Source organism: Eriocheir sinensis, chromosome 37, assembly GCF_024679095.1.
Source record: "Eriocheir sinensis breed Jianghai 21 chromosome 37, ASM2467909v1, whole genome shotgun sequence".
Lineage (NCBI taxonomy): Eukaryota > Metazoa > Arthropoda > Malacostraca > Decapoda > Varunidae > Eriocheir > Eriocheir sinensis.
In genome coordinates, this window is record NC_066545.1 from 7,586,571 (window position 1) to 7,602,387 (window position 15,817).

The 15,817-nt window shown below is 40.6% G+C and overlaps 1 protein-coding gene across 3 annotated transcripts in view; it reads right to left on the bottom strand.

Moving 5' to 3' along the window:
* Positions 1–15,817, bottom strand: part of LOC127008152 (DNA-directed RNA polymerases I, II, and III subunit RPABC3-like) — a 69,592-nt gene that overhangs the window by 15,764 nt on the left and 38,011 nt on the right. For all 3 annotated transcript variants that reach the window (XM_050879808.1, XM_050879807.1, XM_050879809.1), the window contains exons 2-3: positions 12,608–12,691; positions 5,521–5,701 (exon numbers count right to left, since the gene is read on the bottom strand). In XM_050879808.1, coding sequence (XP_050735765.1) covers positions 5,521–5,701; positions 12,608–12,656 — 230 coding nt within the window. In that variant the 5' untranslated portion in view covers positions 12,657–12,691. The remainder of the gene's footprint in view (positions 1–5,520; positions 5,702–12,607; positions 12,692–15,817) is intronic.

Consider the following 15,817-nt stretch of genomic DNA (forward strand, 5'->3'; position numbering starts at 1 on the left):
CCTCCTCATCCTCCTCCTCCTCCTCCACTTCCTCTTCCTCCTCCTTCTTGTCTACCTGTATTTGCGTTGCCTGGAATTCAATAACACCACGTCTTTCTGTCCTGTTATGAATATCTACGAAAAAAGAAGAAGTATCAATATGTGTCTGTCATATTACGAAGACTTCAAGCGTTGTAGCAATTTCAAAGGAAAACAGTAATATTTTTTTCCTTAACTGTTGATATTGAAGCAAATAGCAGAAAGTTTTAAAGAGGCAAAGAAACACAATAAGAACAGGAGAGTATGGTGGTTGTTGTTCTTGTTCTTTTCATTGTATTAGAGATAAGGCAATGTTCCTTCTTCCTCTCTCTCTTTTTTTTTTTTTTTTTTTTACCTTTAATGATCAGGCGGTTGGTGAAAAAAAAAATCATAAAAGCAACAATACACGATACGAACAAGACGTCATAGTGGTTAGTTTTTGTGGAGTAACTGGTATTTAATCCCCCCCTAAAAAAAAAAAAAAAAAAAAAAATGGAGACGACACAACAGGATTGCTGGCACTGTTACTGTTGCCACTGATGACATTGTTTGTACTGAAATTGCTGAGGGCTAAGTGACTTTCATACCACTTCAATTAACGCTAATATTGCTGCTGCGGCTGCTGTTGCTGTTGCTGCTGCTGTTGTGCTGTTTTGCTGTACCGAACGACAACCAGGCAAAGAGGAAGAAGGGGAGGCAACACCAGGCACAGACAGTGACAACCCCGCCCCCTCCGCGGCCACGGCAGCGGGGAGGCTCAGCGTGACTAGCCCAGCGAGGCACAGGCCAGGATCACTAGGTCCCAGCTGATCCCCGAGATTAGGAAACATACACAGGAAAGAAAGGCGATAGGAAAGACACGTAACACAATGAAGACCTTACCGTCCTAATAGATCCCCGATGAAAGGAAACAGAGAAAAGAACGAAATGCAATGATAAATACACGTAACATAATGAAGACCTTACCGTCCCACTGATCCGCGATGGTAGGAAACATACAGGGAACGTACACACGAAAAAACGAAATGCAGAGATAAATACACATAACAAATAAGACCTTACCGTCCTAGAAGATCCACGGGAATAGAAACATACAAAAAAACATAGAGACGTAAAAGAAGACGTCGAGATGTATACATGTAAGACTAAAATGAACTGGAATAGGAAAAGAGGTCAGACAGACAGACAGACAGCCACCCACTCAACTTCCCCACTTCCCCCATACCGCCCCTCAGTCCCAGTTCCACCTCCGCCAAAGCCCGAGTTAGCGGCGGTGGGGTTGTGGAGTGAGGGAGGGAGGGGGTAAAGGGGGGTACATACCTGCTGATTGTCTCGTCGTCTCTCACTCACCTGTTCTGAAAGGCAAGGTCATCTGGCACATATTCCCTTTCCCACACCCATTAATGATACACCTGAGATAATCTAAACCTGCCCTAGACTGCCAATAAATAATGCTTACAAATAATAAACGTACATACATGAAAGAAGAAGAATTAAACCGCTTTACAGAGCTGTTATTGAATTGTCTTTGTAAGTACTGATAATGTGATATGAATTGTTACAAAACTGTGCTCATCGACCGTTCGTGTGTGTGTGTGTGTGTGTGTGTGTGTGTGTGTGTGTGTGTGTGTGTGTGTGTGTGTGTGTGTGTGTACGCTGACGATAGCTTGCTTGTCTCCTGTGATGGTGGTGCTGATTCAGGCTGATTGAGGAGGTGGTGACGGTGGTGGTGGTGGTGGTGGTGATGGTGGTGTTGACGCGTCCCCAATCACCAGCCTTCACCACTTATTTTCTCCATCCTTCTTCCTTAACACACTATTTCTTAACTTTTTTCCTTTTCCTCCCAATTTCGCTTCGTGCTGTATCATTCGTCTTGTGGTTTTCGTTGAAGCTCTATTTTTGTATCTTTCGCTTCCTTTCCCCTCCAAGTTTTCTTCCCTAAAATTTCCTCTGTGCGTGTGATGCTTTTTTGTTTGTTTTTGTTTTCCCCGTCGCCTCTCATTGTCTTCCCTCTCTTTGTGTTGCTGTCTCTCCCTCTCTTTTGTTTCTTCTCATTATGCCGTTTTGTCTTCAACACCCTTTTGTCTTTCTCTCTCCATTCCTCCTTTGTGTGTTTCATTCCATTTGTCCTAATCACCTCTCCTTCTCTTCCTCTGCCTTTCTTTGGGCACGAAATTAATTATATTCTCCGCATTTTCCAGACCTAACTCAACTGTCTTTTTTTCTTTTCTAGTATCTTTATTTAGGTTCCAAGTCCTTATCCACAATTATTCTTTTTTCTTTATCCCTTTATTTAGTTATCATACAGGCATACATAAATACACACATCGCTAAAGCTACTGGTAATCATTAAAGCCCTGACCATTATCTTTTTATACTGCCTTTAAAACATGTTATTCTTGCTCCTTCTGTTTATAATTATCTTGCTCTGGTTGTTGGTTGTCCATGGCACGATTTGGGTCGATTGGATGACATTCCCGGAGAGCTGAATGGTGGCGGTGGCGGTGGTGGTGGTGGTGATGGTGGGTGGAGGTGGATGTGGTGGAAGGTCTTCTTGGGTTACGTCCTAGTCGTTATTGTTGTCTGGTTGCCTCCTGGTTGAACTTGTTTGGCTGCTGCTGCTGCTGTCTAGGTGTGTGTGTGTGTGTGTGTGTGTGTGTGTGTGTGTGTAGACGGGTCCACTCTGGCTGCCCTAAACTGGTCCATAATTATCGTTAACTTGGTTTAAAACATTCATTAATTACCTGATAAGTTTCTCATTAACAAGGTGAATGACTGATTGGTTTGCTGGCGGTGGTTAGTTGACATAATTGGTGGATGAGTGGTGGGTGGTTGAAGTGACAACGTTGGTGGGTAGTTGACATGTGACGACAACATTGATAGTGGTTGACTGGCTGGTTGAATAGTAGATGGTTGACTTGGATGTGACATAACGTTGGTAGGTGGTCGACTTGGGAGTAATTTAACGTTCATTGGTAAGTAGATGGTTGAATTGGAAGTAACTTTGCGTTGGTAGGTGGTTGACTGTGAAGTAACTTGATCAACGTTGGCAGTGGATGACTTTGGAGTGGCAGCGCTGGTAGGTGGCCGGAGGAGAGTGTGGTACAGACAGGACTGAGATACCACCAGCTGTGTTCACAAAAGTAAGTCACATGTGAACGCAGGATGGTCCTCGTCCTGCGTGCCCTGAGGTGGCGTGATGATGACGCAGTGGTGGTGACGCAGTGGCGATGACGCAGTGATGATAACTTGGTGGTAGTGGTGGTGTTAGAGACGTCGTAGTTTTGCAGAAGTAGTGGTGGTGGTGGTGGTGCTACATACAGGATAGGTCATTAAAAGTGGTGTTGACGTGGTGGTGGTGGTGGTGGTAGTGTATCGTTTGTAACAGCTACCCATCCTCCTATAAGCCCAGCTCCGTTTTCTATATCAAATTCATTGGGAGTCTAAATGAAATAAGACTTACTGATGCTAGAAACGATACATAAAAATAGACGACAAAAGATAATAATTCGACTTTTGATAGAATACTTTAATTAGGGTGGTGAATTTTCTCTCACGCAAAAGCTATTATTTTTTACCGCATTGCTGAGGAGGAGGAGGAAGAGAAAGAGCATAAGGGAGTTGCAAGGCTTTCGTCTAGACACAAATCCCTTACACACACACATTCGTACCACGCTACACGTCAACCACGGTACAGCTTCTTACATACAATGGTTCTTGCATCGTACTGGCTACACTACAATACATCTTTTCCTGCCACCACCACCACCACCAAAGGCTGCGTGCACAATACAACCATATCAGTCCGCCATTATATCACTCCCTCAAAGAGACAAACACATTTTCTCTGCGCATAATAACAGTGGCTTGGAGTATCGGCGAGCCTCGAGTGAATCAATACAGAGGGCAGCGTGGAGTGCGTTGCGGTTTTAATATTAATTGTAAAAAGGCGCAATACAGAACGCTCTCTCTCTCTCTCTCTCTCTCTCTCTCTCTCTCTCTCTCTCAGGTAAATAACGGACTGATTAATTAGTAAACGATTAAATAAGCATTCATACTCTTTGTGGAATGAAAAAATAAATAAAAGGAAATAAAATATGAACTTCCGAAAATCAAACATGTAATAAATAAATGAATCCCTAAATTATAATAACGAGGCAATAGATGAGCTGAGCGAGTGAATTAATGTACGACTGAGCAAAAAATGGGTACAATTAGCCTCTGAGCGGAATGCAGGAAGTCAGAGTAACGGGAAGGAAGACGTAAAGGTGAGTAAGAACCAATTAATTCTTACAGGTGCTCGCAGGTGTACTTCAAGCCACTGTTAACACGGTCAGCACTACTGTGATGAATGAACTAAAGCCGAGGACGACGAAAACGACGACGAGAACAATGACGAATCGTTAAACATACAAACATTAGCACATGAAGGATCGCACGTGGAGAGAATGTGACCTGAGAGAGGAACATTTTCGTCTCTCTCTCTCTTCACCACTAACAACATCTAAGAAGCGGCACATATACACAAAGCTTCCTCGGAGGCTACAACATTAAAATCACAGCATAAAACTTTGCACATGATAACTTAACACGGCTTTAGTAACTTACCTTTAAACACACATAAATGAAAACTTGTATACACCTTTCCTCATAATCTATTCTAATATTTCTACGTCTCCTTCCTTAATAATATTCAACCGATACTTAACTTGCATCTAAACATCCATATCTTCCTAAAGTTCCATTCTGCTTTCCCTTCCTTTTCTTCCTTTTCTTACTGACCTTCTTTTCCTCTTTCCTAACTCTCCATTCTTTCATCCCCTTCCCAAGCACTATGTCTATTTCAATAACTTCTATATTCCTCCTTCGTTTTCAATCCCTTCCAGCTATTTTGTCTCTTTCCCCTCCACTTTCATATCCCTTCATCCTTTCATCCCTCCCTCAGGTACTTCCAGCTTCGCTTTCACGCACGTCTCTCTTCACCTTTACATGCGCACGGCACTCTAGCATAACCCACGGCTTCTACCCGAGGGAGTACCACCACTCGTAGCCTTTAAATCTCGGTCTCCACTCCCCTGCCCTTCCTTCCTGTTATCCATATTCGTATACATACTCTCTCCAACCTTCCCACTTATCTATCCCTCATCCCTTATCATCCACACCTTTAGCCCTTCTAATGACTCCCCAGCACGCTTGATCCTTCCTTCCTATCATCACTTACTACGTGCTTACTCTCTCCGTCCCTCCCTCTTCTCCATCCCTTCTTCTCTTTCTCATTTTCCCTATACTCAATCCCACCTCCTCTTCATCCCTTCTCCAAACATTCCTATCCTTCCTATTTTTCCGCTTCATCTCTCCCTCTCTACCTCCCATTCCTTCCTCCCCCAGACACTCGCTACTGTCTTCTATTCTTTCTACTATTCTTCTTTCCCTCTGTTCCTTCCACACGTCCCCATCTCTCCCTCCTTCCCTCCCCTATTCACCCCTTCCTCAGGTACTCACAGTCTGCCCGAGGTCTCCAGCAGCCCGTCGTCGCCCTCTATACGGTATATCTTGCCGTACATCACGTAGTCAAACGGATCGGCTCGACTCGGCCCCGTGTCCAGAGGGTTGTACTCGGGGCCATCCGTCGGGTAGCCATCCTCCCGCAGCGTCGTGGCCAGCACCAGGCGGAACTTGTCTCCTGCAGGGGTAGAAGAGGGGATATGAAGGCTTGTTGAGGTGAGGGAAGGTGGGTGTAATAAGTGGGTAATATGGGAATACCTTGTCTCCTTAAGTGGTAGAGGGAGGCGTATGAAGGTTTGATGAAGTTGATGAATGGTAAATATTATGGACATGTGTGGAACTTGTCTCCTGAAGGGGTAGAGGAAGCTATATGAAGACTTGGTGAGGTTGCAGAATGGTGATTGTGATGAATATGAGGGTAACTTTTCTCCTGAAGGCGTAAAAAGGCATATGAATGGCTTGTTAGGGGCTTGTTAGGGTGAGGAAAAGTGGGGGAGAGGGCATATCAAAGTTTAGTGAGGTGAGAGAGTGTGGATATGATAAATAAAGGAGAAACTTGTGTATTTGGAAATATGTAGCTATACAGACAAAGGTGGGAGAGTACACGTCTGAATGAAGGTGTGTATTATGTATGTGTGTGTATGTGTGTGAGTTGGTTGCCAGGCAGGTAGGTACGAAGAGAGGTAGCTAGGCAGATAGGTAGGTAGGGAGGGAGGGAGGGACAGGTAAGTAGGTAAGTAGGGTAACATTGGTAGATAGACAGGAAGGTAAGGAGGGAGGTAGGTAGGCATGTGGGTGGGTAGGTAGGAAGGGAGAATGGGAGGGAGGATAGACAGAGGGGGGGAGGGGGCATTAAAGGTGAAAAAAGGTGAATGTAAACGTTGGACTCGTCCCTTTAAAGAGGAAGAGCTGGCGTGGAGGGAAAATTAATGTTAATGGAGAGCGGAAACGAGAAGAGTAAAATGATGGACGAGGGAAACGAGGAGGAGCATGCGTGAAAAGACGGGCAAGGAAAAGATAAAAAAAATAACGAAGTATGTATATTCCACAGAAGGTAATAAAATAGAATGTTAATAAAGCGAAGAAACAATGAAAAAAATAATGTAATGGACTCAAGAGAAGGCAAAAGAGCGTTTGTGTGAAAGGAAATACGAGGGAAAGATGAAAAACTAAATAAATAAAATCAATGGAACGAAAAAAAGAATATTGTAAAAAAAAAAGCGAAGAAACAAGGAAAATAAGTAATGTAATGGACTCAGAAAAGGCAAAAGAGTACTATCTGCGTATGAAAGGAGCTATGAGAACAAAGAAAATAAATAACGAAGTAAATAAATTCCACAAACCGTAAAATAAGGTATGTAAACAGGGTGAGCAAAGTGAAAAAATAATGTAATGGACTTAGAAACAGCAAAAGAGTATGTGGGTAAAAGGAAACAGTACAAGTAAAACAAAAAAACACCGAAATAAATACCACATAACGTATAAAAAGATATATTAATAAAGTAAAAAAACAAGAAAAAAAATATGATGTGATGGACTCGAGAGGGCAAAGGAGGTTGTGTGCGAAAGGAAAGACGAGGAGGAAAAAAAAATAAGTAAACATATTTCAGACCGCAAAAAAATATGTTAAAGCAAATAAAACTAGAAGAGATAAATGTGAAAGACTTAAGAATCGAAAAAGTGTGTGTGTGTGTGTGTGTGTGTGTGTGTGTGTGTGTGTGTGTGTGTGTGTGTGTGTGTGTGTAAAAGGAAAGACGAGGACGAGAAGGAAACAAACAAACAAACCGTAGATTAAATTCCTAACTTATCTCGAGGTTAAGCTGATTAAGGGAACATGACAAGACTCTTTTTTTATATCTTCAATTACACATTAAAAGGAAAAAGAAAAAAGGCTGTGGATCAAAGGAAGAACAATTAAGGGATTATGATTTTTTTTTAATTAAACAACGAGAGGGATGAAAAAAAATTGTTGTGGGATAAAAGCGGGACCCATGTGTGTGTGTGTGTGTGTGTGTGTGTGTGTTCACCGTTTCCCTAACACGCACACACACACACACACACACACACACACACAAAAGCTCTGAAATGAGGCTATGTTTGAAAAAAAAAAATAATAATTAACACAAATAAAAATAAAAAGTAATATAGACAAATAATTGCTAACAATATGGTAAAAATAGCAAAATAAAACAAACAATTAACTGAGATATTTTAAATGAGAGAGAGAGAGAGAGAGAGAGAGAGAGAGAGAGAGAGAGAGAGAGAGAGAGAGAGAGAAGCTGCTGATAAGAGATAAGAGGAGCCACTTGAAAAGGAGGCTGAGGCAGATTAGTTAATTAAGGATGACAACCGTTAACAAGAGAGAGAGAGAGAGAGAGAGAGAGAGAGAGAGAGAGAGAGAGAGAGAGAGAGAGAGAGAGAGAGAGAGAGAGAGAGAGAGAGAGAGAGAGAGAGAGAGAGAGAATATCTTACACACAAAAGCAAAACGTAAAACAAACAGTGGAAGCGTGACAAAAAAGCTAAATATATACAATGAAAGAACAGGTCAAAATACACATATGAAAGACACGTAAAATTTTGAAGTTAAAGAGGAGGAGGAGGAGGAGGAGGAGGAAGGAAGGAAATAACGATACTGTAATATAGAAAGATAATGACAAGATGAACAACTATGAAGAAATATATGCAAAAAAAAGATGGAGAATAAAAATGACGGAAAGTAGATATGACGATGAGGTAGTAGTATTAGTAGTAGTAGTAGTAGTAGTTCTTGTTGCTGTAATAGTGGTAACTCCTTTGGTGGGTGACGATGGTAGTGGTGATGGTGGTGGTGGTAGTGGTGATGGTGGTGGTGGTAGTGGTGATGGAGGTCGTGGTGGTGTTTTCACGGTGGTTGACACGAAAGAACTGACAATTACCTTCCCATGCCATCCCTTTATACCTCCCTTATCAGAGGAGGGAGGAGAGAGAGGGAGGGGCGGAGAGAAAGAGAGAGGGAGGGGCCGTTATCAGGACATCAGGTGAACAGTGTTATCGAAAGGAGGGATGGAAGGAGGGAGGGAGTAGGAGGGAGGAGGAACCTAAATGTAAGAGCAGAGAGAGCGAGAGAGAGAGAGAGAGAGAGAGAGAGAGAGAGAGAGAGAGAGAGAGAGAGAGAGAGAGAGAGAGAGAGAGAGAGCAACTGGGGGTCGACATTATCAGGTAACAACGCCCACCTGCGCACACACACACACACACACACACACACACACACACACAGTTAATGGGCGTGGGGCTAAGATGAAAATGATGTGTAAGTAAAGCCGATTATATTATTCTCATTATTATTATTATTATTATCTCTGACTCCTGGTTTTTCCTCCTCGTTTCCTCTCGTCCCTCCTTCAGTGAGGTAATTGGCATATATAACTTGAGACTTGGCAGTTCTTCCCTTTCCTTTCCCTCCCTACCCCCGTAAAGGGAAGAGGAGGAGGGAATGGAGACGGAGTATGGCTGATGCGAGGTTATTATTTATCTATTTTTTCTTCTTCTTTTTTCTTCTTCTTCTTATTATTATTATTATCATTATTATCATTACTACTACTACTACTACTACTACTACTACTACTACTACTACCTTTACCGTCATTACGTCTTCCTAACAAATCAAAGTAGTATTCAACATAAAGAACATAAATACAATCGTGCGAAAATATCATGAACACAAAATTTAAATGGAAGAGGAAAAGTGTACGCCAGTCCATGCACAAGCTCACGTCCAGGGAAATATTTTATGACGGCATTATACACTCAAAGAAACGCGCACTGAAAGGATGGGACACTGAGAGGGGAAGTAAAGAGGGGGAGAAGGATATACGAAAAGACAGGAAAAAGTAAAGTAAAAATTGATGAAAGGATGGGACACTGAGAGGGGAAGTAAACAGGGGGAGAAGGATATACGAAAAGACAGGAAAAAGTAAAGTAAAAATTGATGAAAGGATGGGACACTGAGAGGGGAAGTAAAGAGGGGGAGAAGGATATACGAAAAGACAGGAAAAAGTAAAGTAAAAATTGATGAAAGGATGGGACACTGAGAGGGGAAGTAAAGAGGGAAAGAAGGATAAATGAAAAGACAGGAAAAAGTAAAATAAAAATTGACGGGACATAAGGAGAGAGCGAAGAGGAAGAGGAGGATGTGTGAAAATAAAGATAAAAATAAAGTGTAACAGATGAGACATTAATAAAGAGACAAGAGGGAGACAGGGCTATACGAAAATGCAAGGAAAAAAAAAGTAGAAATAAAAGACAAAAAGAGTGATGATAAACATGGAAACATGGACTAGCAGGCAGCAGAAAGAGGAGGATGTGTGAAAATAAAGGGAAAGAAAAAGTATATAAGATGAGACATTAATAAAGAGAAAAGAGGGAGACAGGGCTATACTAAAATGCAAGGAAAAATAAAGTTAAAAAAAATGGGACAAAGAGAGTGATGAGAAAGAGGAGGATGCGTGAAAATAATGATAAGTTAATATAGAAAAATGAAGAGAAATTTATGGGTTTTAACTTCGCAACACTTAGATCTAATAACCTAAAAACACGAGAGAGAGAGAGAGAGAGCGCAATAAAAATAACAAGTCAAGACATCACATCCAACTTGTTCTGATATTTTTCAACTAGCAAACTTGTATACCAGTCATCACCTCTCTCTCTCTCTCTCTCTCTCTCTCCGTAAATAAGTAAGATAAAGGCAAATGAGAGAGAGAGAGAGAGAGAGAGAGAGAGAGAGAGTAAAAAACAAAAAAAAAAAAAAGTCGCGTGGTGTGCAGTGGTGTAACAATAGAAAGAATGGCACGTTTAAGACATCCTTAGAATACTCGTGTGTGTGTGTGTGTGTGTGTGTGTGTCTGTGTGTGTGTGTGTATTTGGTTCTGTTATATACCCATCTAGTTGCTTTCTCTTAATCTACATACCTATATATCCATCTATTTATCTATCTGTATCTCTCTGTCTATTTACCTTACTGTTCATCTATCTATCTAGCTTTCACTCTATCTACCTACATACTTATGCAATGGTAGGTTAATCAACACTAATTTTCCATTTATATGTCTCTCAATCAATCAATGTATCTATCTGTATATCTATTTGGCCATTTACCTCTCTCTCTCTCTCTCTCTCTCTCTCTCTCTCTCTCTCTCTTTCTGGCTTTCTATCAATCATACTTATGCAACAGTACATTCAACAATACCTTAGCTTACACGTAACGTTATTTTTTTTCACGGGGTGGAAGAGGAATAAAAGGAGGAGGAGGAGGAGGAGGAGAATGAAGAGGAGGAGGAGGAGGGAGGAGGGAGAAGGAAGAGGAGGAGGAGGAGGAGGAGGAGGAGGGAGAAACGTTAGATAAGACAAGGACAGACACGAACACAATGATTCCTGATAAAGAGATGGGCGTAGCTTGGTGGGTGGATCTCTCTCTCTCTCTCTCTCTCTCTCTCTCTCTCTCTCTCTCTCTCTGAGTCACGCTGAGCGGCTAAAAGGAGCTAAGGAACAAAGGAGGGTGTCGCTAGCCTCTGAATCATTAGCAAAAAGATTCCAAGCCTCTTTTGGATCCCTTTCCCAGAACTACTACAACTCCAAGAACTACTGCTGCTGCTGCTACTACTACTACTACAACTACTACTACTACTACATAACAAACACCAAATCAACCATCATTATCACTACTACTACTACCACCGCTACTACTACTTACTACAAAAACAACCCCTAAGCAACTATTACTAAGTTTACAATTATTATTATTACAACTACCATTACTATTACAACAACAACAGCAACTACTACTACTACTACTCAACTATTGTGTATGTAAACAAAAATCAAAACCTCCAAAAACTTTTTTCTCATTACTTATGCTTAATTAACATTTTTCCAGGTTAATTAGTGTCACCTGCAATTAACGGGGCATAAAGGTGAAGCCTCCTAAAAGGTTATAAGTTCAGGTGATTTGTTGACAGAACGCCCCTTCTTTGACGCCCTCCAATCACCGTTAATAACCGTATATATATTGTGTATGAAAGGAGGGGGCAGTCTCTCTCTCTCTCTCTCTCTCTCTCTCTCTCTCTCTCTCTCTCTCTCTCTCTCTCTTAATACAATGCCTTTCATATAGTTATTTAAAGTTACCTGTAAAATACACCTGAACACGATATCTATGAACCCACAGAAGGAATCGTATACGCCCTTTGTCTCTTGTGTATCCTTATCTTTCCATTATGTTCAGATTTAAAGACTTTTATCAAGTGTATCTGTTGACAAGTGTATGTTGACGTAACCTCCTCTGTGTCTATCTTTGTAGTGTGTAGGTCAGGTGTGTATAATTATATATCTACTTGTACGGGTTTGTCTTATGTTTGTATACTTAGTCATCTATGTATCTACCTCTTTGTATGCTTGAGTAACTCGTCTACCTTTTGAACTAGAGTATGTATATGTGTTAGATGTATGCATTTAAATGACTCCTTCAACGAGTTTACTTATAAGTGTGAAGTCTCAAGAAGGCGCAAATCAGTGATTATTTAAGTATACGTCCCTGACTCACCTCTACCTGTGCCTAACTATTTGTCTATCCTGATTACGTATATAAATTCGGTGTGTTTATAAGTGTGAATTCTCAAGAAGGCGCAAAACAGTGATTATATAAGTATACGTCCCTGACTCACCTCTACCTGTGCCTACCTTTTTGTCTGCTTAATTTGACGCCCCCCCCCCCCTCCCTTCCTGTTTACCCTGAGTATACGAACAAGGGTTTAAGGGTTGCATAATCCCGTCCATGTGTCTATATTGTGTGTATATCATATGAACCTTCACTACCTGTGTCTACCTTTGTTTTGTGTATGTTAATTAAACCCTTTACTTGTCTATCCTGATTACGTATATCAATTCGGTGTGTTTATACTTCAGCCATTAGTCCACTCCGGGATAGCCGCCTTTCCGTCTTTCCGTCTCTTTGTCTTATGTTAGTGTTCTAATAGGTCAAAGGTATACCCAAGAAGCTTCCTCCAAGTGTCTACTCTACAGTACTTTTATGTATGGACGTGTGTGTACTCACCAAAGTCCATCGGGTATATCATGGAGTTGATATCAAGAATGAGGTCCATCTTGAAGGACTCGCTCTCGCAGTGCAGACGCGAGACTGTAAAAAGAAAAGAAAAAAGTTAGAAAAATACCTTGTTAATTTATTTTTAGAGCAAAGTAAGCAGCTCAACGGCAAAAAAGACAAAAGAAAAAAAAATATACAAAAAATACGCGTAAGGCAGCTACACACCACACGTCTACTATAGAAAAGGTGATGAATTGGGCAAAGAAAAAAATTGGCTGAGGATCATTCGCAATAGTAGAATAAAAGAGTGTTACAACCGTGCCATTCACACCTGAGAAGCACTTTGAAATTTTCCCTTCAGTTTCCTTTCTTCCTAAATGAAACCATAAGTGAATTCCCCCATCAAACCTTTCCTCCCCCTCCCCCGACCAGCCACCACCCCTCCTCTCACTCAGAAACCAGAGAAAACGAACACGAAGCCCCTCACTGCACCTGACACAGAGAAAACGAAGAGAACTCATCGGAAACTAAGCCAAACGAAGGACGGGCTGGTCGATTCTATTCCCGGTAAGTTTTCAAGGCGAGCAGTGCAGTGAGGGGACGAGACAGGGAAAGGAAAACGAGATGAAGCGACAGGCGGACTATAGCAAAACAAGATTATATACCTCGACGTAATACATTTTTTTCTCATTTAGAAGATGAATCATAATTGTTGTTCCTTATCTAGCAAATGAAGACAATGACGAAATGGTGTGAAGTGAATAAATTGAAGTGACAGGTGAATAAAACAAAGAAAGAGTAAATGCGATAAATCAGAGGAGACGTGATAATGATAAACAACGGGAAACTGCTAGAAAATACGCATTATTATTATTATAATTATTATTAAACCTGCCTACACGATGTTTAAATTTAATACACACACAGATAGCCAACACATGAATTGAATACGTAGAACACATCATAAGACAATAAACCTACCTCAAAAGTGCAATTATAAATAAGATAAAATACCTGAATCATGCTGAATGTCAGAAAAAAAATCTCAGGTTAAAAAAAAGGGGTCATGTTCGGACCTGAAATAATCGTGAACCCGTGAACCTTTCGAATTCAAAGCCGACTCCAACCAAAACCGAACCGCAAGCGAGCGAGTGAACAAACGTGAACGAACGAGCGGGATTCGAAATGTCAGGGGCGAAAATCTATTCCGTACATACACACACACACACACACACACACATGGCCCTTCACGGATGCACATGGAAATTAGAATCGGTGTGCGCGACTTTTTTTTTTTTTTACTCTCTCTCTCTCTCTCTCCTCACTCCCACCCCCCTTTTCCTGACCCGTTTGCATTTAGTTAGCCTTTGAAGCAGCAGGACAGAAAACGATCCATCACACCTGAGCAGAAAATGGATGACTCTGCTATTTTAAGGAGCAACACAAACCCATATATAAAATTGCTAAATAATGTATGAGAATAGATAGATAGATTGGGATTTCTTCTATAGTTTCTTTATCTTAAGTCCAACTACGTATATATTTCTTGGTCTCTATCTTTGTGTATTTGCGTGCATAGATAAATAAGTAGATAGATATAGATAATTAGTATTTCCTCTTTAGTTTACCTTATGTCTCTCTAACTATTTATTTCTTCGTCTTTCTGTCTTTTATCTTTGTGTGTTTGCGTGGATAGATAGATAGAGAGATAGATAGTGAGTAATAATAATAGGTAAACACATAATGCTCAGTTCAGGGCCCCATTAGAGAGGAGTTATAATGTTCGCTGAGTGAAGCATTGCATTGGATTTTGCGTCACTGGGGCTGTTCATTAGCGCTAAATTACGCCATCTGAGGGAGGAGGCAAATTGGATCAAGCAGGCTGTTAACGCTCTCTCTCTCTCTCTCTCTCTCTCTCTCTCTCTCTTCACACACACACACACACAAACACATACATGCAAACACAGATTCATAGGTTAGTAGGTAGGTAGACAGGTAGGTAAGTGGATTGGTATAAGTAGATTGGTAGATAGGTAGACAGAATAAATAGATAAATAGATAGATAGGTAGATAGATAGACCTGATATTCCCACCAATTTATTTCCTCTCATAAAAGACACACACAAAAAAATATATAAAGAAATAAAACGCCGATCAAGAAACTAAAGAGGAAATCCCACTCTCTCTCTCTCTCTCTCTCTCTCTCTCTCTCTCTCTCTCTCTCTCTCCACATAAAAATAGATAGATAAATAGATAGATCGACAGAGAAAGAATTAGATTGTGAGAGACGCAGAGAAAGAAAAATAAATAGACATGAATGACAAAAAAAAAAAAAAAAAAAAAAAAAATTCACAAAGAAACGAAAACTAACTCTCTCTCTCTCTCTCTCTCTCTCTCTCTCTCTCTCTCTCTCTCTCTCTCTCTCTCTCCCCCCACCTTGACACGGGCGGCACAGGTAGGTATTCAGCAAGTCTTCATGAGGTGGCATTAAACTGACCTTAGCGTGATGAAAGGTCAAGGTGAGAAGAAAAGAACCGGGAAATGAAAAAGTAAAGTCAAGTGTTTTTCTTTTCTTTTTTTGGTTCTTGCATGACGCGTGAATCTGCACAAGGTAATTCAAAGGTACGAAGCCTGTTATTTTGTTGTTATTGTAGGTTAACACACACACACACACACACACACACACACACACACACACACACACACCTTGACAGTAGAACCAAAAGACGATAAATGAAAGATGGAATGAAAAGTTAGTCAGCGAAATAAAAAAATAAAAATATAAAGAACGAGAAAAAAGATTGCCAGTTTAAAAAGTAAAAAAAGAAGAAAACAAAAGATTGCTAATATAAAACAAAGTAAAAACAATGGATTGCTAATATATGAAAAGGTATAAAAAAAAGAATTAATGAACGAGACAAATATGAAAGTGACTACAAGAATGAGTTAACAAATATATAATAGAACGAATAAAAGATTGTTGCAGACTATAAAAAAAAGTGACTAAAAGAGCAAGTTAAAAGTGAAAAGTCAGTTAAAGTACCGCAGTTCAACTTAATGGCTTCGTCAGTGTCGAAATCAAAGAACTTAAGCTTGTTACGATTTCTACGAGGCACCGGAGACTATAATAAACCTCCTTACACAGTGGTAGTGTAAGTATGGTAGGTTGGTAGTGATGAAGAAGCAGACACTATATAAAAGCTCGTTACACAGTGCTTG